The sequence below is a fragment of the Hyaena hyaena genome, unplaced genomic scaffold, assembly GCF_003009895.1.
Source record: "Hyaena hyaena isolate Hyena2069 unplaced genomic scaffold, ASM300989v1 scaffold_323, whole genome shotgun sequence".
Lineage (NCBI taxonomy): Eukaryota > Metazoa > Chordata > Mammalia > Carnivora > Hyaenidae > Hyaena > Hyaena hyaena.
The window spans coordinates 1,215,653-1,238,857 of NW_024080956.1; the positions used below are offsets into that span (position 1 = coordinate 1,215,653).

At 30.5% G+C, this 23,205-nt stretch overlaps 1 protein-coding gene across 3 annotated transcripts in view; it reads right to left on the reverse strand.

The window, feature by feature from the left end:
- Positions 1-23,205, reverse strand: part of NCAM2 (neural cell adhesion molecule 2) — a 505,403-nt gene that overhangs the window by 18,521 nt on the left and 463,677 nt on the right. The window contains exon 16 of one of the 3 annotated variants that reach the window (XM_039248947.1): positions 17,648-18,047. The exons of the other annotated variants lie outside the window; for them this stretch is intronic. Coding sequence (XP_039104878.1) covers positions 17,941-18,047 — 107 coding nt within the window. The 3' untranslated portion in view covers positions 17,648-17,940. Of the gene's footprint in view, positions 1-17,647; positions 18,048-23,205 lie in introns of those variants that run through there. 3 annotated transcript variants of the gene reach the window in all.

Below are 23,205 nucleotides of genomic sequence, written 5' to 3' on the forward strand. Positions count from 1 at the left end.
GGCGCTGGGCTGATGGTGCAGAGCCTGCTTGAGAATTTTTGTCTCTTTCTCTCTGTCTCTCTCTCTCTGCCCCTCCCCTGCTAGTGTGTTCTTTCTCTCTTCCTCTCTCAACATCAATCAATAAATAAACATTAAAAATTTTAAAAATAAAATTAAATTAGTCTGTAAACATATTTCTTTTATCAGCTGCCTAAGGTGGGATACTATCTCTTATTAAACACTGATTATTCTCTTGAGAATACAGTCACATTTATTTTTCATATTTAAATTTAGATAGTTAGCTTTTAAATGATAAATATTTTATTGGTGACCTTTTAGGCATTAAATCAGTATATTGATCTGCTTCATTTCCATCTTTAGAAAAGCTCTTAGAAACATTATATTTGTAAAGCACCTTATGGTAAAGGAATATTGATGCTAAAATAGCTATTACTTCTTTTCTAGGAAAACAAAACTATACCTTTTAAACTTATGATTAAAATTTTTGAAGGTTACTTGAAGCTAATTTATGGAAAACAAAAAAAAATTGTTTGCCATTGCAGAGTATAGGATGGACATCAAGTGGGTTTATGTAATATATATTTAACTTTCTTTTGAAAGCTATGTTTTTTAAAAAATTGACTTATGAAAATATTTAAATACTAATACTTTCTCATATCCTATGAGGTTAGGATACAATAACTATGAAAGCTAAATTTTCTAATGTTTTTATTTTTTCTGCCATCTATTTGCTCTGGTGTGGAAGTTTATTTGTCTTTGACTTTTTCACAAACAAAATCATGACCATATGTGAAATTGCATCTCAAAGATTTGGGTACTAACGAGGATTTATTTTCATGGAAACATACAGAAAATTATTTCTTTTTAAATTAATTATAGTTTTAATTATTTAACCAATGGAAACAGAGCATAATGATCATTTAAAGGGTTTTATTTTTAATTTTTTTAGGTTTATTTATTTTGAGAAAGACAGAGAGAGTACCAGTGAGGGAAGAACAGCGAAAGAGGGAGAATCTCAAGCAGGCTTCACCCTGTCAGCACAGAGTCTGTCTGGGGCTCAACTCATAACTTCAAGATCACAACCAATGTGAAATCAAGAGTTGGAAGCTTAACCAACTCTGTCACCCAAGTGCCCTAAAGGATTTTAAATTCAACTTTTTATTTTTATTGTTTTTTAGCTTTCCAGAGTACTGATACATGCACTTTTGATATATGGCATTTTTATGCTCATTTTTATAACTCCATTACATAGGAAAACAATGTTTCCAACTCTACTTTACAGATAAAAAACTGAGGTCCAGAGAGTACAGTGGCCTGAGTCCTTGATAATCTTTGATATTAGATCAGTACGAAAACTATTTAGCTTCAGGTTTTGTATCATCTATACCTGTGTTAGATTAATGTTGTATATTTATCATTGAATAATCAGAAGACAGAAGAAAATAGAGTGAATAAATTAAAATGTGTACTTTTCTTACTGAAAAATGTCCAATTTTCCCTTCACTGCTAGAGGAGGAACAACTATTTAAATGAGGTCCAACAATGTAAATCATTTATTTATATATTCCTGCTATTAGCTCTCCTTTTAGTGATCATTTTGCATTTCTCTTTGAAAAAAGAGGATTTTATATTAGAATTTAATAAGAATAAATGATATAAAATTATAAAGTTTAAACATCTATTTTTAGTATATATTTTATTATTGAAAGTGAATATTAGAATTGGTCTAACTGAATTTCTATAACTTTCTTCCCCAAAACAATTCCTTCCCTTGATATCTAGAAATTGGACACCTGAATCAGTACAAGTCAATACAATTAACTCATAGCTAAAAGGCTGGCTTAATTTCTATGAAATTTATTACCTTTGATAATACTAGCTTTTCAATAAACAGTATACCATATTCATACAACTCGCCTTGGATTTTGACTCCTTATATGGTTTCCTATTTTATTTAAATATTTTTCTAGTGTACATATAATCTCCAGATAGATTGAAAGTGACTTTTGGAATTGGAAAGATAATACAGACATAAAGAAAAACATTTTTTAATTAAAATTATAAAAATGGAAATTTCATTTTTGCTTCCAGAAGGGCGGCGGCTATTTTCATAAGAGTTATTCCTAAATATCAGTAGGTAAACAATTTAAGAATGAAAGACAATAAGACATTCAACATCCCTTTTTGGTGTTTCTCACAACCTTGCTAGGTGCTATATCCTCATAATTGCAGGAGATCTACTTGTCTCCTGCTTATATGTTCTTATATCCTGTTCAGGAACTTCATTGTCAAACATCTAGTGATTTATGGAAAATCCAGGTGTAACTCTACACACATATATGTTTACATGTATATGTTCTATGTGCTATCTGATAAGAGTGGAGCAGGCAGCTTTCTGTAGTTGAGCTGCATCTGAGCCACAATGGTCAGTTACTGTAAAATCAGACATCTGAATTTTCTAAATACTTTGTGATTGCATAATTTAAAAAAATTAAAAAAGGACTATCAAACCATTTATGCTTTACAAACCATCGAGTGCCTGCTAACTTAGTGTAGAACTAGATGGGTTTCCTGATATATACAAAAATAGAACTAATAAATATTAACATAAGTCTTTAGGCTTATTATGGAGTCTTTTCAGTCCTTTTTTACTATGAAGCACAAGTTCTTAAAATTTAATTTCATTAGTCAAATTCCACAAAACATAATCAAAGAACAAAAGAATAAGATTTTTATATTAACAAGGGCATACATTTAATAGCAAAGGCTTTAACTAGAGTTATGGCAATCTTGCATTAGAGAAGGCACACTCTAGGGTAATGCATCTTTTGAAAAAAAGGCATTGCACTAATTTCAAAACCAACTACCATCCCTAGGATTTCACAGTTTCTTGTTATCTTATGTTAGACATGCTGTTTTCAAAAATCACCTGTCACATACTGACTTGGAGACTATCTTATACTAGTAAATTAAATTTGTGTTTTGTAGTGTTTTTCCTTAGGATTCCCCAGATTAATAAGGAATAAAAAAAGTATAACAGAAATAACAAAAGTATGGAAATGAGACAAGCATATAGATTAGTTCAACAAAATATTTTTTTAAAAAAGATATAAAAATATTAATAAGCTTCACAATTTTAAAACAATGAGGATACTGAAAAATAAAGTCTAATCACAATATTCCCCTAGTACACACAAACCAGCATCTTTTATATTTCTTGACATAAACCACTTGTTAAGAAAGGTAATATAATAGTTTCCAACTTAGGGAGTTGTGTAAAGAAATCTGTTATTATGTATTTATAAGGCTTTTTATTCTCTACTGGGAATACTAGTCCTGCTAAACAGAACCTAAATTAGTTGAGATTTGTCTTTGGACTTGATAGTCTTCCCTCAGTTAAACTAAATAGGGAATCAGAATACAGGTGTAAATGTGATATTTATATACTTTAGGTATTTAGAAAAAAAATGATTCACAGTATCTTTTTTTAATATTTGAAACAATATGACTTTCAGATCACCTTGATAGGTGTAATCACAAATAGAAAAAAGTAAACTCTGATTTACTCATATTATAAAATTCACTTTTAAATTGGGAAATGTCAAAACCACTGATATTATCTGAATACAATGTCACACTATTTCCATTTCTCCAGAAATGACATTTCTCTACTGTGTCATGACCATGGGCCTCCTGCATTTATGGTGCCTGACGGTCATTCCGAATTGATGGATCCAGTCCATTTTGATTCCTATTTAATTTAGCTTTTGAAACAAAGGCTTAAGTTTCTGAGGTTTCCAGTGTCTGGTTAATTCCCCTTTAACTGCATTAATTAGAAAAAAGGAGGACATCATGACAAATTGCATCAGCAAGGAGGATTAAAAATACCATTTTCCATTAATTTAAACACATTTAAAAATCAAACAGCAAACTTAAGAGCAACAATAATTCGATTTTATATCCTTTGTCCATTCTAAGCCACTTTTTAAATTACTTCTCCATACATCCAGAAAAAAAATGGAATGTAACCTCCTAAGATTTATGTTTTTCATTTAAATTATAAACATCATATTTTATAACATATTTATACTTTAAAAGATGCAATGCAGTGCAATATATTGTTCACACATTTTGTTACTCACACACTACAATAGATATATCTAAATCATAGGGGCGCCTGGGTGGCTTAGTCGGTTAAGCGTCCGACTTTCGCTTAGGTCATGGTCTGCGGTTCGTGGGTTCGAGCCCCGCGTAGGGCTCTGTCCTGACTGCCAGCTCAGAGCCTGGAGCCTGTTTCAGAATCTGTCACTCCCTCTCTCTCTGACCCTCCCCTGCTCACGCTGTCTCTCTCTCTGTCTCCTAGAAATAAATAAAATTAAAAAAAAATAAATCATAATTACAGTTTTATTGTTTCATTGTTGGCAAAATGTGCATAATAATTCTCAAATATCTGAGCTGAAATATTCTTTGAAAATAGTATTATGAAAGCAATTCAGAAATTCCAAAGAACTGTCCAAATATGTTATTATTTCATTTGTTATACTTCTTACTTTATGCTCAATTTGTTCATAGTAACTTATTTTTGTTATTTGTTTATAGTATATTTAATAAAAATTAGAGCTTCTCCACTTTTACCCAAAACCTTCCTAGATTTTAAAATCTTAAACATTTGAATATTGCTAACATTTATGAATGATGATGCATAAAAATAAATTTTATAAGTGTATTTTTATTGTTGTTTATGATAAACTATTTTCATTAGGGCCTAAGGTTTAAGATCATTTTTATTCTTCTGGTTTTAGATGTGCATTTTACTGTAGTGGGAACTCAACATGATTAGTTTAATATCATTCCTTTATTTATTCATACATCATATAGCAAATTATCTTTTTGGTAATTACCATACTTTTTTTGTATGTCAAATTAAAGTCTTTCTTGGGATGCCTGGGTGACTCGGTAAAATGTCTGACTCTTGATTTTGGTTCAGGTCATGATTCCAGGGTAATGGGATTGAGCCCAACCTCCCACTCAACGCTGAGCATGGAGCCTGCTAGGGGTTTTCTCTCTCTCTCTCTCTCTCTCACTCTCTCTCTCCCTCTCTCTCTTCCTCTGATCCTCTCTCCTGCTCACTCTCTCTAAAGTATATATATATATATATATATATATATATATATATAATATATATATAACATATAAAAAATATATATTTCTTTACCTTTGTTAAGAGTGAAGTTAAAAAAAAATGAAAGCAAGAGAACTATTAAAACTGTTCGTATTGTCTCTGATAGATGAAATTAACTTTTGCGTGGCTTGGGCACAAGAATATATGTTGTTTTGTTTTGTTTTGTTTTGGCATTCACTTCTGTAATTTCTTTGCCCTCCTTAATTTACCATTAGATCTTTTTGTTGTTTTGTTATCATTGTTACTTTTATTGTTCTGGTTATTCTGCACATTTTAGACACATTTGTCTTCACTCTAATAAAAAAAATGATTCAAACTTTCAAAAGATTATTGCTAGGTGAATCAAAACCTCCTCCCTAAAATAAAGACTGTACTTCTTTTGTGCTCTAATCTTTTACTCTGTCATTTCTTGCTCCCTCTTGGACAGCTTACAGTATTCATAAGATAAAGAAAGCATTTGCATCATTCAGCTTCCTGACAAAATGCACTTAGTAGCAACTTTTCAAGTTCACTCAAGTTCATATTATTCAGATATTTAACTGCTTAGTGAACTAGCTGAATGAAAACTGTGTGGGCACAACATGTAATTTCCGGTATGCAGTTTTTGATGAACAATGTAAAGGAGGAAAAAGTATGTGATGCCAGTAATATCTGTGATGGCTATGAAAGAGTATTGTTATCAGTGACAGGAAAACTGCAGAGTCTTTTATAAGAGATTGCATTTTGGGAAAATAATCTTGGGATTTTAAATTTTAAAATCTTTAAAAATATATTAAAAATAAAAAGTTATAATGGTAAGAGAAGTATATAACTGTTTGAAATTGCACTATTTGAAAGTGCATTGCCACCAGTTTAACAGATTTTTAATTTTAATGACCACACAAAAATAATTTTCTTTATACTAAAGGAACATGTGTTGAGTTTATTGGAGCTCTGTAAATTATTTAAAAACAAATTATAAAAGTTCTTTTCAGAGATTAATACTTATGTGGAAGTTCCTTTTATATGATTTTCTAGATTTCTTGTTCTTTGATAATACTGTTTGTGCATCCACACGTTAATTTAAAAGGTTGAAATTTACAGATTTTGAATATTATAATTAAAATTCATCAATAATTGTCAGTATTATACAAATATATTAACAAAGCCTCTAGTTTTTATTTGTTTTAAATCTGGAAGCTATTTCAGTACATTTTAATAAAGTGGTCACGTCTTTCACACGTAGTCAGTTAAAGAGTATTGATGTAGATTGTTTATTGTTTACTACTACATTTCTTTTGCAGGGGATGGTGAAGATTGTATTTTACATTACTACTGTGTCTCCATTTTTTAGTCATTTTGATTCTTATGTCAAAATGTTGTTACATTTATAACAATTTTTTACATATATATATTCTTACTGGGGATATTTTTACATATATGTATAAAACATTTTTACATGTATGTATAAAACATATATATATATATATATATATGTATGTATATATCCCTACTAAGAAGTATTATTTGGGAGAGGGTAGTGTAAGAAGGCAGCACAGACAAACCAGATTTTATATATTTATTTACTTATTTATTTACTTATTTTTACTATGTGATTTGGGGCAGGACAAATGGCTAGTTGAAGATATTTGATTTAGTAATGTGAAGGGGATTGCAAATATGGTTATTTTATAATTGGTATTTATAATTATGAAACTTTATATGTTTTTCTAAGAATATCTTTTCCTATAGATGTTTGTTTTCAAAGGCAGAATTATAAATTAACTATCGTTTCAAAATGTTTTCTAGTCCTGGGGCACCTGGGTGGCTCAGTCTGTTAAGTGGCTGACTTCGGTTGAAGTCATGATCTCACCGTTAGTGAGTTCGAGCCCCGCATGGAGCTCTGTGCTGACAGCTCAGAGCCTGGAGCCTGTGTCAGATTCTGTGTCTCCTTCTCTCTGTGTCCTTGCCCTGCTAATGCTCTGTCTCTCTGTCTCTCAAAAATAAACATTTAAAATATTAACAAAATATATTTTCTAGTCCTTAACAGAAATAGTTTCACCCAAGGGTAAATTAGGCAAAAGTATGCAATCATCCTTTAATGTATCACAATGTTATTAAACGCCTCCATCAAGCAGTTATGAAAATAAAATAAGAAAAAAAAATCAAAATACTCTCTTCTCTGGGTACTCATAATGTATTGAAAGAGATGAGTAATGCATATACATTAGAAACCTAAATGCAGTGCAACTGCTTGCTTTACTAGTGGTAAAATTAAGGAGACCTGAGCAGATAGATAGGTGGGAGAAGCATATAAGTTAGCAGTTAATGGTCAAAGAAGACATGATAGAGAAGATAATGTTTGAAATGGCATTGAAGAATGAGAAGCTTTCCATGTGATGAGAAGAGTCTATGTCAGTCAGAACATGGAGATGTATGAAAATATGCAGTATGTTTGACTTTAGTGGACATCTAAAAATGTTAGAAATAAGGTACTGAGGACAATTGAAGTCACATGATAAAAATGATGAAGTTAAAAATACTGGACCTTGCACCTGAGTAGATAAACACATCAAGCAAAACAAACTGAGAAACCAACCCCATGAAAAGCTCAAAAGTGATCATTTCTATAAAGATGGTAGAAAGTTGTTAGAGATAGACAGGAAACTGAATCTGTTGTGATGGTTAGAAGGGAGCTAGAGTGGGCCTGGGCTATAGCCCAGAATGTCTGTCCAGTCTTCTCCCTTTCTTATTCCATGCTCAGTACCATAATGCACACAGGCTTGTCAACCCCTGCTTGGTGTCTGAAGTAGTGAGAAAGTAGACTTAACCTATATCAAGTGATTAGTGATTGAATTAGCATTAGATAATTAGTATCCATTAATATACTTTAAAAATAGAGACTACATAAAAAAATAAAAAAAATAAAAAATAGACACTACATAAGAAACATATAATTTCTATAATATATATTTATAATCATGAATAATTGTTCTGTATGTTTTTAAATAGAATGACAATTCAAGAGGCTCATCACTGTCACTTCATTTTTTTTTTTTTTTTTTTAGTATCTACCCAATTCCCCCTGAGGTCTTCGAATTTATCTTTTGAAAACAATTTCCTGTAAAAATGAACAATCTAATATATAAAGTTATATTCTTCTATGGGAGTGTTGATGGAAACTTGTCACATCCTCAGAAAAAGTTAAAGCAATATATTTAACCTAAGAAAAGGAATTAAAGACATAAGCTGTACTAATTTTGAAAAAAAAAAGTTGGCTAAAAATAACATATAACAGCATTTTTTTTGATAAATGTTTTAAATAACTGAAAACTTTAGAAAGGCATATTTCTAAGTGTCTTTACAAATCTGTTGCAATGATAAACCATGACAAATGGTGAAATAGCTAGTCTCTGCACAACAGAATAACTACAGTCTTATCTAGCTGACATTTCAAATTGTTAAGTATGCTGGAAGGGACACCACTGGCTACAAAACCCAGAAAAAGTGAAATGAAGAGATATAAAATATTTTGCATGTCATAATTACTTATTTGAATTGGTACTTGTCAAATTTATTCTTATCTCACTAATTCCATACTTTTTCCATATGCAGTTTAAGTCTTATGATATATGTTCAATTTCTTCTGGTAAAGGTGATTTAGGGTGTTTCCCATAAGATAATGAAGGTTTTTATTGGTACCAAAGAAATGAAGTTTCTTCGAATAGAATGAATAAGATCAAAACACATTAGTCAGTGTTAAAGAAATTGAATAAACTAAATTTTACGTCCTTGATTCAACTATTAACTGGCTAAATTTATGTTTTGTTAATATTAAAAGGCTCTTCCATATAGAGAAAATGGAATTCTTCACAAAATAGAAAATACCTCTTTTCTTAAACACTATACTGCAAGATTGAATGTTACCCCTACAATATTAAACTATAATTAATATTTTACAAGTTTTTGTTGAAATTCTAAACTGTTTAATCTGTATTATGAAATTATTAAATATACATACTTTAAAATTTTATAAATATATTAGAGAATAAATGAAACATATGAATGGTATTATTTCCCAAGAAATTTATAACATTAGGTTTTGAGAAATGCCCAGTTTTAGACTCTCACTGTATTGTCTTAAAGACTTCAATTCCTGCATGATGGTAATATAAAAAATCAAGTTACATCATTATAATTAAACATCTAAACATGTAGGGCCACTTATCATGTGTATTATTACACAGTGCATCTAAGTAATATATTGTATAGTATACTTAACCTCTAAAATATAAGTGCAGACTTTAAATATATTCTAAAAACACATCTAAGATATCCTTCCCTAGGTAGTTGGATAAACTGTGATACATACAGAGAATGGAATATTATTCAATACTAAAAAGAAATGAGCCATTACATCGTGAAAAAACAAGAACCTTAAGTGCACATTATTACTAAGTGAAAGAAACCAATCTGAATAAGCTACATACATATGATTCCAACTATATGACATTTTGGAAAAGGAAAAGTTATAGAGATAGTAAAAAGATCAATGGTTGCCAGGGGCTAGGAGAGACAGAGGGATTAATAGGCAGAACACAGAGGAATTTTAGGAGAGGAAACTATTTCGTATAGTACTATAATTGTGTGTACATTTCATTATGCATTCATCAAAACCTATATAATGACAACACAAAGAGTTGATTTACAAAAGTAAATCTTAATGCAAACTATGGACTTGGTAAAAATGATGGCAATGGGTGAATCCAAGTTCATTGATTGTAACAAATCTCCATGTTCATAATGGGGGAGGCTACACATGTATTGGGGCAGGCTGTATATAGCAATTCTGTAAATTTCTCTCCATTTTGGTTGAACCTGAAATTTCTCTATAAAGTAAAGTCTATCTAAAAAATGGAGGGAAAAAATACAGTGTCCTACCTTTAAAGTCTTCCAAGGAATGGCTGACATGCCTGGATTGACTGAGAATGCGTATGAACACAATACACAATCTTTTCTGTCATTTAATACTTAAAAATGACATGTTAGGTGATGATTAACACATAGGAAAGTATTAAACATTTTCAACTTCTTATTTTTGTATGAAGGGACCCATCAATGAGCCAGACCCGATCTTGCTATAAAGAAATATTTCTATTCCCTTAAACTCCTTCCTGTCTGAGACATTTGATGGAACAGTAAGTCTCAGCCTAGTATATAAAAATCCCACAAGATTTTTTTCTGTTTTCCACCAATAAGCACCATGAAGCAAAATATATTTATTTTCATTTTTCAAGAACATCAGAGTGTTTTGCATTTAACCTTCCATGTAACATTTATATATGGTTTAGCCTTGGTAAAATTATATAGAAACAATAGTAAATTGAAAGTTGTTCATGGGTTCCTCAAAACAGAAATGCTAGTCTGAGGAGCTTATTTTTACTCTTGTTAACCATATTTAAGTAGGAAAAAAGTCTACATTTATTATAATGCAAATATTTAAATGTTTTAATATTTCTCTTTGTAATAATAAATGCAAAATCAGTAGAATAGCAAGCATAGAACCCTATAAAAATTCTATTTTGAAGCCATTCATTTTTATTTCTTAAAATGGAAAGGACAGGTGCTGATATGGAAATATCTGTTTTAGTTTTTATTAGACGGTAGGTAAAAATATTCCGTATAAATAGAAAATGACTTATTTCTACAATGTAAAAAAGTCATTTTATAAAGTATTTTCAGAAAATAGTTAAAGTTCATAAAGTGATTAAATTTAACTTGATATCGTTTTAAGGCTGTAAACTGAGTTTATTACTCTGCCACGTGTAAAAGTTGGAGAAAGAAAGATAAGCTGACTTGTAGAAGTACCATGATTACTGCAAGGAACTGTGGTTGGTTAATACATAGCCTTTTTTCCTATAAGGCAATCAAGAAGCAATCAAAGGAACTAGGTCAAAGACACAAGACCATATACATATAGACTAGAGATTTTGTTATGCCATCTCTGATTTGGTGTAGTTTGATGAAACAAAGATAAGAGGAAAACTGAGAGTCAATGACTAGTCATTTGGCTCCTCTGATCCTCAGTTGACATAATAAGATAATGATATTAATCAGAATATTAGAATAGAAAACAATAAAATAATATAAAGTTAATAGATCAATGTAAAGTTACCATGACAGTCAGTATAAAAATGTCCAGAAATTCTCAGATACTTCCCATTTGATACCATCTCATTGTCAAGGGACCTTAAGAAAAATAAAAACAAGAACAACAAAGAAAAATAACTGCCTTTCTCTCCCAATGTACAAAACTTCAGTAATACTTAATCTAAAAATGTTCAGAAATGATAAGAAAATATAGATATTATATAAAAATATCATTTTGGAATGTATACACATATGTTTTAATGGGTGGTATGTATTATGTATATTAAGATATATATTTTGGAGTGGACTACTCTGGAATAAGAAAGATTAGGTGTGCCTTAAAATAATGGATTTCTTGATAAAGAACATTTTCTCTTTTGTAATTTCTATACTATTTCCTTTTTATCTGGCAATTCAGCACTTGATGGCATTTATATTAGAGAAATAAATATTCAAGTCTAAGCCACCAAATTTTTCATTTTATAAAAACAATGGAATAATTTATATATTAAAGAGTTATCATTTATGGGGCACCTGGGTGGCTCACTTGGTTAAGCTTCCAACTGTGGATTTCAGCTCAGGTCATGAACTTATGACCAGTGAGATCAATCCCAATATAAGGCTCTTTGCTGTCAGCACAGAATTCCTGGGATTTCCTCTCTATCTGCCCTACCCTTGCCTGTATGCATGCACACACACTCTCTCTCAAAATAAAGAAATAAGCATTAAAATAATTGTCATTCAAACCAAGGTTCATTATGAAAACAAAACAAAAAGATGAAATATAATGTTTCATTAAGAGCGCAGGACCTGGATTCTAAATGTGACTTTTTACATAAATTAATCCACTTCTTTAGACCTCACTGTTCTCATCTAAAATATGAGAGAAATGATACTTACTTCCAGATGTTTATGGAGAGTGATTGAAATATTGCATGTAGGCATTCCACAGAGCCTGTGACACAGTACACATTAAAAAATACAACCAAAGCCATTTTTGTTTCATATCTTGGTTGTGGTCCAGTGGCCCTTAGTAATTTTCTACAACTTTACCCTTAGGGTGTTTAAAGTGAATTATACATTAACTGAGGACATTTAAAAGATCTCTTTAAGCATTTATATCTGTCTTCATAAACTTTTGCTAGCAATGGAAACTACTTAATAATTCTTGCATTATTAAAGTTATTAACTATTTTCCTGTATTTTATGAAGATAGTATCTGATTATTTTGGCCTCCTACTAGTCATTGAAGATTCTAAGATGACTCTGGAACTAGTTTACTATGAAACAAACAGTATAAATAGTGTTTCTACATTAGTTTTGCACTGATGATATATTTATTCCAAAATAGAACCACTCAATAATTATGCATTTAATACACTGAGATCTTGGATTTGATCAAGTAGAAATGAAAACACACAAGGACAGAAAAGAGTTGTACCAGTAATAAAGAAAACACATATAACAAAGTTTTTCCTCAGTTTTCTTTATTACAACAATGGAGACACAGAGGTACAGAAAATAAAATGACATTTAATATACTATGAAACACATGCATAGGATTACACACAGTGCTGGATATTATGTTGGGGGTTTTAAATAAGAGATGATCTGAAGACAATACACTTATAACGTACATTTTTTTTTCAAGAAAATAATCTATGATGAAAACAAATGCAATTAAAATGATCAGAAACAGTCACTTTAAAACACAGTGTTATACATAAAATCAGTGTAAGATGTGAGATAAAAATATTCTGAAAGAAGTTCATGAATCATGGATGTTACTTAAAACAGTAATTTTTAATTGCCTGCATTAAAAAAAAGATTAGCTGAGAGTTTTATTTCCTAGTATCCATTTAGTACACATATAGAATAAAAATAAATAAGGTATAATTAAGAAAAAGATGCCATCTCTTAATATATGCAATATTTGCCATGTGTAACTTTATATTTTTATTAGTTAAAATAGAATGATAAAGAATAACTTAATTTAACTTGAACATACACAGATAAGAAATTTTACAATATACCTAAACTTAATACATTCAATTAGTTTATATCTAAAATGAAAGTTCATTCTACTTGAATGAATCTATCCTAAAAAATTAGGTAAAATAATAATCCAATAACAAAGCCACAAGGACATTGGTTTGCAGTTCAGATCAGCATAGATACAGAACTCTTAAACATATGTGTTCTCCTTAGTTAATTTTTTTCAATTTAGGCTGTGAAATTAGTTAGTAGCCACAGAGGAAGAATGGATTACTACCAAAAATCTTTATCTGGCTTATAATCTTAGATAAGATAACCAAATCTTAGATAATAAAACCAAAGGTATTTAGAAAACAAATGATTTGTATTAGGCTCCCATCTCTGTCTTATTTCAGAACAATTAAATTAAATTTAAGCTTACTGAATTTTTTGCCTTAGATAAAAATTGAGATGCTGCTTAAAATAATGTTACAACCTTTATGTATTTCAAAAAGTTTTTAAGTACAATAAATTAGAAAGAAATAATATGACAGCTTTATATTTAAAAGTTAAAAAATGTTAACTTTAAATGTTAATTCTACCAACTTAAATAGTAAGCTAGAAGAGATCAGGTTAGGAGAAAACCTACCTCATTTGTACCTACTCAAAGGTTGTTTAAAGGATATCACATTATCCCTGACAGATTTGAGCCATAATAAAATACATAAGATGATACAATTAGACATCACCTTCATGATCTTACATCTTTATTCATTAAGTAAAATTACAATACGTAGGGCTAAAGATTATAAATAATATTTATTTACTTTGTATTGCAACACTCTATTTAAAGCTCTTCATGCTGCTAATATCTAAGTCAAAACCAAACAGGTGAAAGTTTTCAGATAATTTTACTTGGCTAGAGAGATTTCTTGACTATTTCAAAATGAAAGTATTATATGTAACATTACCTAACTGTTTTTGAAAATTAGACCCAAACATACTTAATGATTATATTGGTGACATACATATATTAAATCACCAAAATAATTTGTAATTTTAAAATTTATTTTCCATTATTAGTGTATGTGTATCATATTAAGAAATAAAATACTTTTCAGATATCTAAAAGAGTTCATTCAGATCCCAAAAGATTAATTGTGACTTGCATACTATATTTTATTGAATATAACTGAATAATCATAAATCCACTGTATAAGTTGAAACTACTGTGGAATTTTCCTTACTTTAGTTTTTAGTTTTAATTTAAATTAAATATGAAAAATGGTCATTCTTATATGGAAAAGATTTGAATTAAATTATAATGGCTACTAAACTGATCCAAATTATATAACCTATGAAGTACAGTGTGTACTTGTATTTTTAATTCTTAATTCAAAAAAATTCTGTATACTTAAATAGTAAAAACATTTTCAATGAAATTATTTGTGCATGTATTCCTTTTATATATACAACTGAAATTATACAAAACTGTTAATCCAATGTCCAGAATATATTTATTTAATATTTTTAAAACACTGAAGATACTTCAGGCTATGAAAAAAAGGAAAGGAATTAAGAAAAATAAAGCCATAAGATATGTTAATCTTTTCCATGTCCACCACTAATTAATGCTTATATATTCATTTGTGTAATGTATTTGGAAACAGTATGAGTACAGCATTTATAAAATATGGTTACTCCCAATGACTAATACGAGGAGAAAGAGTATGAAAAATGGTAATGGACCTAACATTCTCCCATGTAAGAAGTTTCATAGGAAAGAATTTACTGCTATCTCCTAGGCCTACCTTGCTGGCATATCTGGCACATGGTATTGGCAAGCCTTATAGTGATCTGAGGAATAAGTAAAAAGTTTGTTTGGAGTAGAGAAAACAGTAAGATTAAATGATAAAAGGAGACAAGAAGACATACCAGGAAAGAGCTGCGTGGAGAAAAACAAAGAGATATTTATGTTTCTATAAGAAGTTAATCTTGATGCTCCATACGCATTTACAACAATCATCCTTCAATAAATCAACCTAAATTTATAACTGGTATAATATGATCAAAACAAGCATTTGGAATGATTTAATATTTGGGGGTATGAAGAGAAACAGACACATATTTCTGATTATATATGATGATTAACATAAAACTCACCTTAACACCAAGTTCAAGTTTTATATGTTTCAGGCACAGGATTTTATTTTATTTATACCTATAAATAGACACTAATTAGAGTGTCAGGTTATATGGCTGCATACGACAAAACTAAAACTCAGATAAGTAAAAAGATATTTTAGCAATACTTACGTATTTATTAGTTTTTTTTTTAATTTGAGAAGGTAATTTATAATCTCTAAGGTCTCATTTATTAAACTGTTATAGCTGTACTGTTTGGAATTTTGTTCTTTCCTATTTCAAAATAAACTAAAACATAGAACGTGTATTTTAAGATGTCTGAAGATCCATTTTCAAGAATTTATGCACATCTCAGAGCTAAAATAACTGCTCTTCTAATGACAAACATTCAGTCAAATGAAACACTGCTTATTAGTTGCAGGATTAAAAACTTGGTTTAGGGCACCTGGGTGGCTCAGTTGATTAAGTATCCCACTATTTCAGTTTGGATCATGAACTCATGGTTGTGAGATCAAGTTCCATGCTGAGCCTGGAACCTGCCTGCAATTCTTTCTCTCTTTACTCCTCCCACCCCTAAAAATAAGTTCAGGAAAAAAAAGTTGCTCTGTACTTAGATGTTTACAAAGAATAATGAAGAATTTAATAAGTGTAAATAATTATGCTAAGATAATAAACTATTAATTTTAGATTCTTTGTTCAACTGTCAAAATACCACTTTAGGTATAATGAAAACTTGAGTTTGGATATTCGTCATGCCAGTGTTGGTGGCCTTGAGACATAGAATATTAAATTAAAAAAAATCTCTGTTATCTTATGAAAGACATATTCCATATTCTCCACAAAATTATGTTACTATCATACACTAGTCTACATAATTTCTATGTGACTTTCTTGTGGAAACATTTATCTTATTGAAAAGATCCGGTCAAGTTATAATAAACAGGAAAAATTTCTCCTTGAAGAGTTATTGGAACTCTTCTCTTTCCTAGCAATTTCTACATATTAGTAACTAACAACTCTACATATCTCCTCCAAAAAAAACAACAGACATCAACTGCACTTATAATTGGTCACTTAAGAATTTAAAAAGTTAGTTATGGTAATGTAAGAACAGAACATTCCCCAAACCACTTAAGTCTGGAAATTCCTTTGTCCCAGTGGAATAGAAAGGAAGGTAGCAGAAGCATGTTTAATCTGTGGATGGGTTACTCCTGTATTCTAAAGGCCTATTGTTAGGTGAGAAGAAAAAGGGACAGCAATGGACAGCACAGTTAAGAAAAGATAAAGAAGACAGACTACTGAAGAGAAGTCTAGCTTTAGATATTAGATAACAGGACCCTGTAGCTATTTTTTTAAAGAGTAAAAGAATACTTTCATGAAACAAAATAAATAGTTTTTGATGTGTGAATTCCAAACTCCAGAATCCAATAATTTAATTTACCACATTAGTATGGTCAGTCTTGTGCACATATATAAACCTGGTTGCTTTCTCATGGTCCTGAATGAGTAGTAAGAATCACTTGCTAGGGTGTGGGTGGAAGTGAAAAACAGAAAACACTTTTCTCACTTTATAATGAATTAAACACTAAAATCATTACTCGTGATATTCCCTCAAATACAGCTTCCTCTGAAAAATGTAGTAACACGTCCTCATCTCAATTTCATCCTCTTGCAAATAGTAGCTAAAATCTTTTCTTCTCTCTCTGATCTTTGCAAAGAAATTGACTCTATCTGTCCAGGAAGATGTAATAAATAGGCATACATATATGTTGTTAGAACATCAATACTTGATGCCAACCCATAGCACAATCCATATCCAGTGAACAGGGAGCAACTTTTTAAACACATTCATATTTAAATTATTAAATTGGATATCTTAAAATTGGTGATCAAATTTAAAGGAATAAAACTCCTTCATTTTCATTTCTTATGATATTTTTGGTCAAAAAAAGGAAAACAGGCAGCACACTATGGATACATATCTGATGTAGTAAATGCTATCAGCTTTTGTTTTCTATAAATGGTAAACATCATTAAATTTTAGAAATGTCCATAAAGTTGGAAATTTACATTTAAAAGAATAACAATTAAAACCAACATAAAAGAGACACAATTCTACATAATAAAATACAATGTATGGTCATGGATATTGAATTATATTTGCAAAATAATCAAATGAGAGATTAGATGTTGCAAATGCTTAAGTTCCAAGTAAAAGTGACATGATATTTAACAAGGTCAACTTTAAAAAAGAAAGGAAACTTCAGAATGAAGTAAGTTATGCAATGAGCTGTATCCTGGGAGAAACAATCCTGATTCTATTTCTTTCAGTGATTTTCTGACAAATTATTACTTTAAAGGTTGACAATTTGGGGAAGGGAAAATAGGCTAATTGTTCATGAGCAAAATACATGCATAATTAGTTGAATCATAGGAAAGCTTTCATCATAATTTCAGATTCGCCTTGTAAATTTGCAGGGCATGAAAGGAAATATCATATAAGAACAACATTAAAACATCCAAGACAAACAGAGGGCTATAATGAAAGAAAACCCAGCAGCATTCAGCTGCCATGAGTGGCTTCCATTTTCGCCTTTATTCGCTTCACAGCATTTATCTGCATGACGGAAATTGTTTTTGAAAATAGAGTAAGAATAAAATAATTAAGAAAAAAAGAGTAGAGTTACAAACATGAAAGTAAAGAAAAAGAAAAAGGTGACAGTGGGAAAGAAAAAAAAGAGAAAATAATTAATGCAAGATTTACACAAAGCTATTACAAATTATCTACAAAAAATTACTTTGATACAAGACAAAGAATGGCTAAAATCTGTATAGAACTTTCTAAATAGTTGTCACATATTTAAAACATAGCTGAGGCCCAATGTCAATAAAGTTTATTTCAAAATAAATCAGACAGTGGTTCTGTCATTGATTCTTTACATATAGGCATCTTAATTATCCTCTAATGAAGATACAGCTTACGAGTGGAAAGGCACTTGTCATTTCACTGTGCTATTGGTAAATTCACATTGCTACTATAAATATGAACTCATCATATTCTGCAGTGTTTACTGACATTAATTTTTGCTACTACCATCTTAGAAAAATATTTAATAAAAGTAGCTATATTCATAATATTGAATGAACTACTAAGATATATCCAGGAAAATGACATTCATACAGTGAAAATTTGCCATAAGAATAGAAGCAAGAAGCATTGACCCAACTGACCAATAGCAAACTCTAGACCTATGCCATTGTACCACTTTAAAAATAATTTTGAGAACAAAGGATCATGAAACTATACGTTTTCAAAAAATGCTAAATTCAAAGGAATGTTGTTTTAGGTACAGTGTTAACATTTATTATTGACTGTGATTTCCAGAAAGTTAAAATGAAGTTCTCTCCAATTTGAACTGAACTTCAATTTCACCATTGTTTTAGAATTTCTCTAATGTATATTCCGAACAGATCATAAATTTAACTTTAAGAAGACATTTTTACATTTGCCATGTGCTTGGATGTGTTGCTTTTTTTTTTTTTAGTTCATATTGAGTTATTCAGAACTGCAAGGTATACTAGTGTTGCTTGGAATGAGACTGAGTGCCATCAAAATAATTTTATCTACAGTTCACAAGAAGTATAATGAAAAAGACCATGTACACACTCACACACACACACACACACACACACCCCTAAACATTTTTAACAATTTATTTAGTGGTAATGATTTATATAATTTCTTTATCAGCTTCTTATATTGGAGGAATTCTCGCAGATGCATTACATGCTTGAATTCAGATGGTAGAATTGTTTTGCCATCAGATCTAAACAATGGATGAATGGAATTGGCACCAAATTATACTGATAATGTTAAAATTAGACATGTGTTCAATTCATAGTAACAAAAGCAGAAAAAGGAAACAATTACTAAAAGAAAAAATGGTATTTACTGGTTAAAAAACCTTTATTAAAAATGTCATAAACCCAAAAGAAGTGGTGGTAAATGTTTTTTGAAATAAATTCATATATCTCCAACTCCAAGAATTTTTTAAAACATTAGATTATATTCAACCCACCAAATTAGTGGTATATTTAATAATAAAAATTACAGAATGAATCAACAAATGTCATTTTATCGGGTTCTTGTTCCATAGATTTATAATCATTTTATAAGAGTTAATTTGTCATAACTATTCAATATTCTCATTGTTTATAAATAAATGAGATGGAAGTATGCTGTATGAATATTCCAAAAGGGAATAAGATTGTGATTTTGCAGTGTATTTCTATGTAAATCAACAAACACATCTTTCAAAATAAACACAGGTTTAATAAGTGAAAATGAGAAAATATTATTCATAGTGTCTTTTAAATCAGAATAATAAACTATGGAGAAATGTGGTATCCACTAATGTACATGCATAGAAAAGCCATTATTATCAACATAATATATAATATATGAGTGTAAGGTGAGCATATTTAAAAAAAAAATAGTTCTTCAGCCCAACAAATACATGTACTATATAGTCAGCCTGTTGATTACCAAAAATTAAGCACATGGGATGCACATAAGCAATGACTTTTTAAATTCAAAAGTCCATAAACTTATTTTGACAATTTACAATTCGTGCTACCAAAAACAAATAAAAACTAAATTAATTTGTAAAGTTCACATCTTCTAAAACTTGAATAAAAAGACTTAAGGTCTGCTTGTTTATTATAGAGAACTTAATTCTGACTTGAGTTTGCATTTATAATATTTATTTTAAAATGGAATAAGAAGCCATATACCCACAAGAGTAATTTTATGAAGGCATATGAAGATCATTTTCCTTATTCTACCAATATATAATTCTAACTCTATAAAATACTGTGGATGTAAAGGCTCCCAAATTCTCCATGACCCACCACAGCCTTTAAATTGCCACACGAAACCTTCTAGAGCTAAACTGAACAATTTTTAAACTATAAAGGTTTGCCTTTAATGCGGCTTTCCATGAGGCTTTAGCGGTCAGTGGATTCTTATTGATAAATTAATCTTTTATTCTTTCCCCTTTTCCAGGAAGCTACTATTGGTTTGAATCACCTACACAGTTTAACAGGGGAGAATATATGTCTCCTATCTTCTCAGATAGCTTTGTCTGACTTCTCCTTGACCACATGACCTGCTTCATCAGCTGTGAAACACATTTCAGCTTTTTTAATTCTGATGTCCTTCTGACACTGCTTTTCCCCCCCTCTACTCACCTTCATAGCAAACTTTCTTAAAAGCATTAAATATCTTGGAGATTAAATATCCTAACCTCACATAATATCCTCAGCCCATTCCTACTCAGTACTTCTCTCAACCACTTCAGCAAAGCTATATGTTAAGATGGACATTTCACATCTCTTTCACTTGAATTTTGTTGACCCCTCAGCAGCATCTGAAGTGTCAAATGTGATTTATATCTTTTCTTCTTGAAAGATGACTACAGTCTTCTGTTTTTTCCAGGAACTCTACAACATCTGAGTCTCACTGGGGGTGGTGGTGTGGTTTCCTCTGCCTGTATAATATCACAGTTCCTTTGGGCACAGCTCTTAATCATCTACTCCTCAGTAACCCAGGATGTACACCTTGAACATCTATGCTGTGCCCGTCACCCTTCTAGGTACCAGGGAGACATCAGTGGGTAAGTGGGTATTTCAGACATCAACTCTTTTTCATAGGGGCAAGACATTACTCATTGTGTGATTTTATCCTCACACAGGCTTCAAATACCATTCTCCTATTAATGTTAACATCATAATGTATGTTTCCAAGCTATGACTGTCTTCTCAGCTTTATACACACACATATAACAACTATTTGACATTTCAAACTTAACAAATACCAAACTGATTTTATGTGTGATTCTTATTGCTTTTAGGATCTCTTTTTAAAATGTTTATGTTGTTTTCAGAAGACTTGGGATTATCTGGGTTGCAGGTCCCTCTCTATCTTTATGTTTGTTAACATGATTCCAGATGTTCTTCAGCAATGATTTTCGAAATCCTAAAGCAGATCAATTTATTTTTTCTCTTAGAGATTTCTTCCATATATGACACCTTCCCCAGAAGACTCATTTCATGTAGGTTTCATCTGGAAAGGTATTTTCTAAGGGAATCCTTCCTAGCTCCCACCTAACGCACACCTTAACCTCACAAGCTAGGTACAATTGCCAATGGCCTCATGGCAGCATATGGCACCAGCACATCTGCTACTTGTAATTTTTTAGTGGTTATTCTAATGCTAATTGATATCTATCTTCCCTACTAGATTGTAAAGTCTTTGAGGGCAGGGGCCAGTTTTGTACTTTCCACAGGTCATTCCTTTATAGTCATTTCGGTCCTTGTCACAAAGCAAAACCCCAATAAATATCTGGAACAAATGAATGAATTTTAACATTGCATAACCAGAGTAACTCATAGCTATGAGGAAATGCATATTCAGAGAAATTAAGTGACAACAGCAAAGCTAAACTATAAACCACAACTCCCTCCATTTTCCTTCTCAGTACTGCCCACCCACAATCTGATTCTGAAATTGGAAAAAAAATATGTCTTTATATATCATAATATATCTTAGATATTTTTGAGCTTATATATGTATGTATGTGTATATGTATCTATATATGTATATTCTTATTTATGTATTTATCCTTATATCCATAACAATTTTTGTTTTTTATTAACAATGATTTTTTTAAAATAAATATACTCTAAAAATATACTCTGGAAAATATACTCTGAAAGTATAATATAAACTAACCCATCTAAAATTGATTCTTTCTTTTACATTTTGTGTTTTACTTATAAAATGTTATTAAAATATCATCTCCTAACTTCATACAATATTAATTTTTATCTTGATAAAAATAATTATTTCCTCCAAACACATGAGCTAAATTAAAGATTCAGGAAAATGGGAATATACTGTTGCAATCCACGTTTGAAGGTTCTGACTCAGATTTAGAATCATATTTGGGGCACCTAGGTGGCTTAGTCGGTTAAGCGTCCGACTTTCGCTTAGGTCATGAACTCGCGGTTCGTGGGTTCGAGCCCCGCATCGGGCTCTGTGCTGACTGCCAGCTCAGAGCCTGGAGCCTGTTTCAGTCTGTGCCTCCCTCTCTCTCTGACCCTCCCCTGCTCACGCTGTCTCTCTCTCTCTCCTAAAAATAAATTAAAAAAAAATTAGAATCATATTTATATCATGTTGCTGATATCGGCATTGAGGATAGTTACTACAAACATAAAACATTATAAATGTAGAGGCAGTTGTTGATGTTTCAAACTCACAGAGGCAATGAAGTTGATGATAATACAACCATTCTTCTTAGTTAGGTCTATTATCTTAATAAGGGTATTAGATTTGTCATATGACTAAGTAGCTCTGACCTTGAACAGATCCTTTAACCTTCTAAATTTATATCTGTAGAATGAGTGTAAGTCTTCCTTGTTCAACTTAGATTCAGGTATATGATGAGATAATGAAATAATAAATGCGGAAGTAATTTGTAACTTAAAAACTTATAACACTTTAAGTTTATCAAAATTAGTTCTAGATGTTCCTAACTTCCTACTTTCAAATTATACTTGGAAGCAGTTATTAATTAACATTATCAATACAAAGCCAAAATATCAATTATGTTTAAAACATACAAGCAATAACGATTATTTTGTAATAGAAAAATTAACTGTATAAAGATGCTTTCAATTAAAAAATGATATACAATATCACGAAATCACAATAA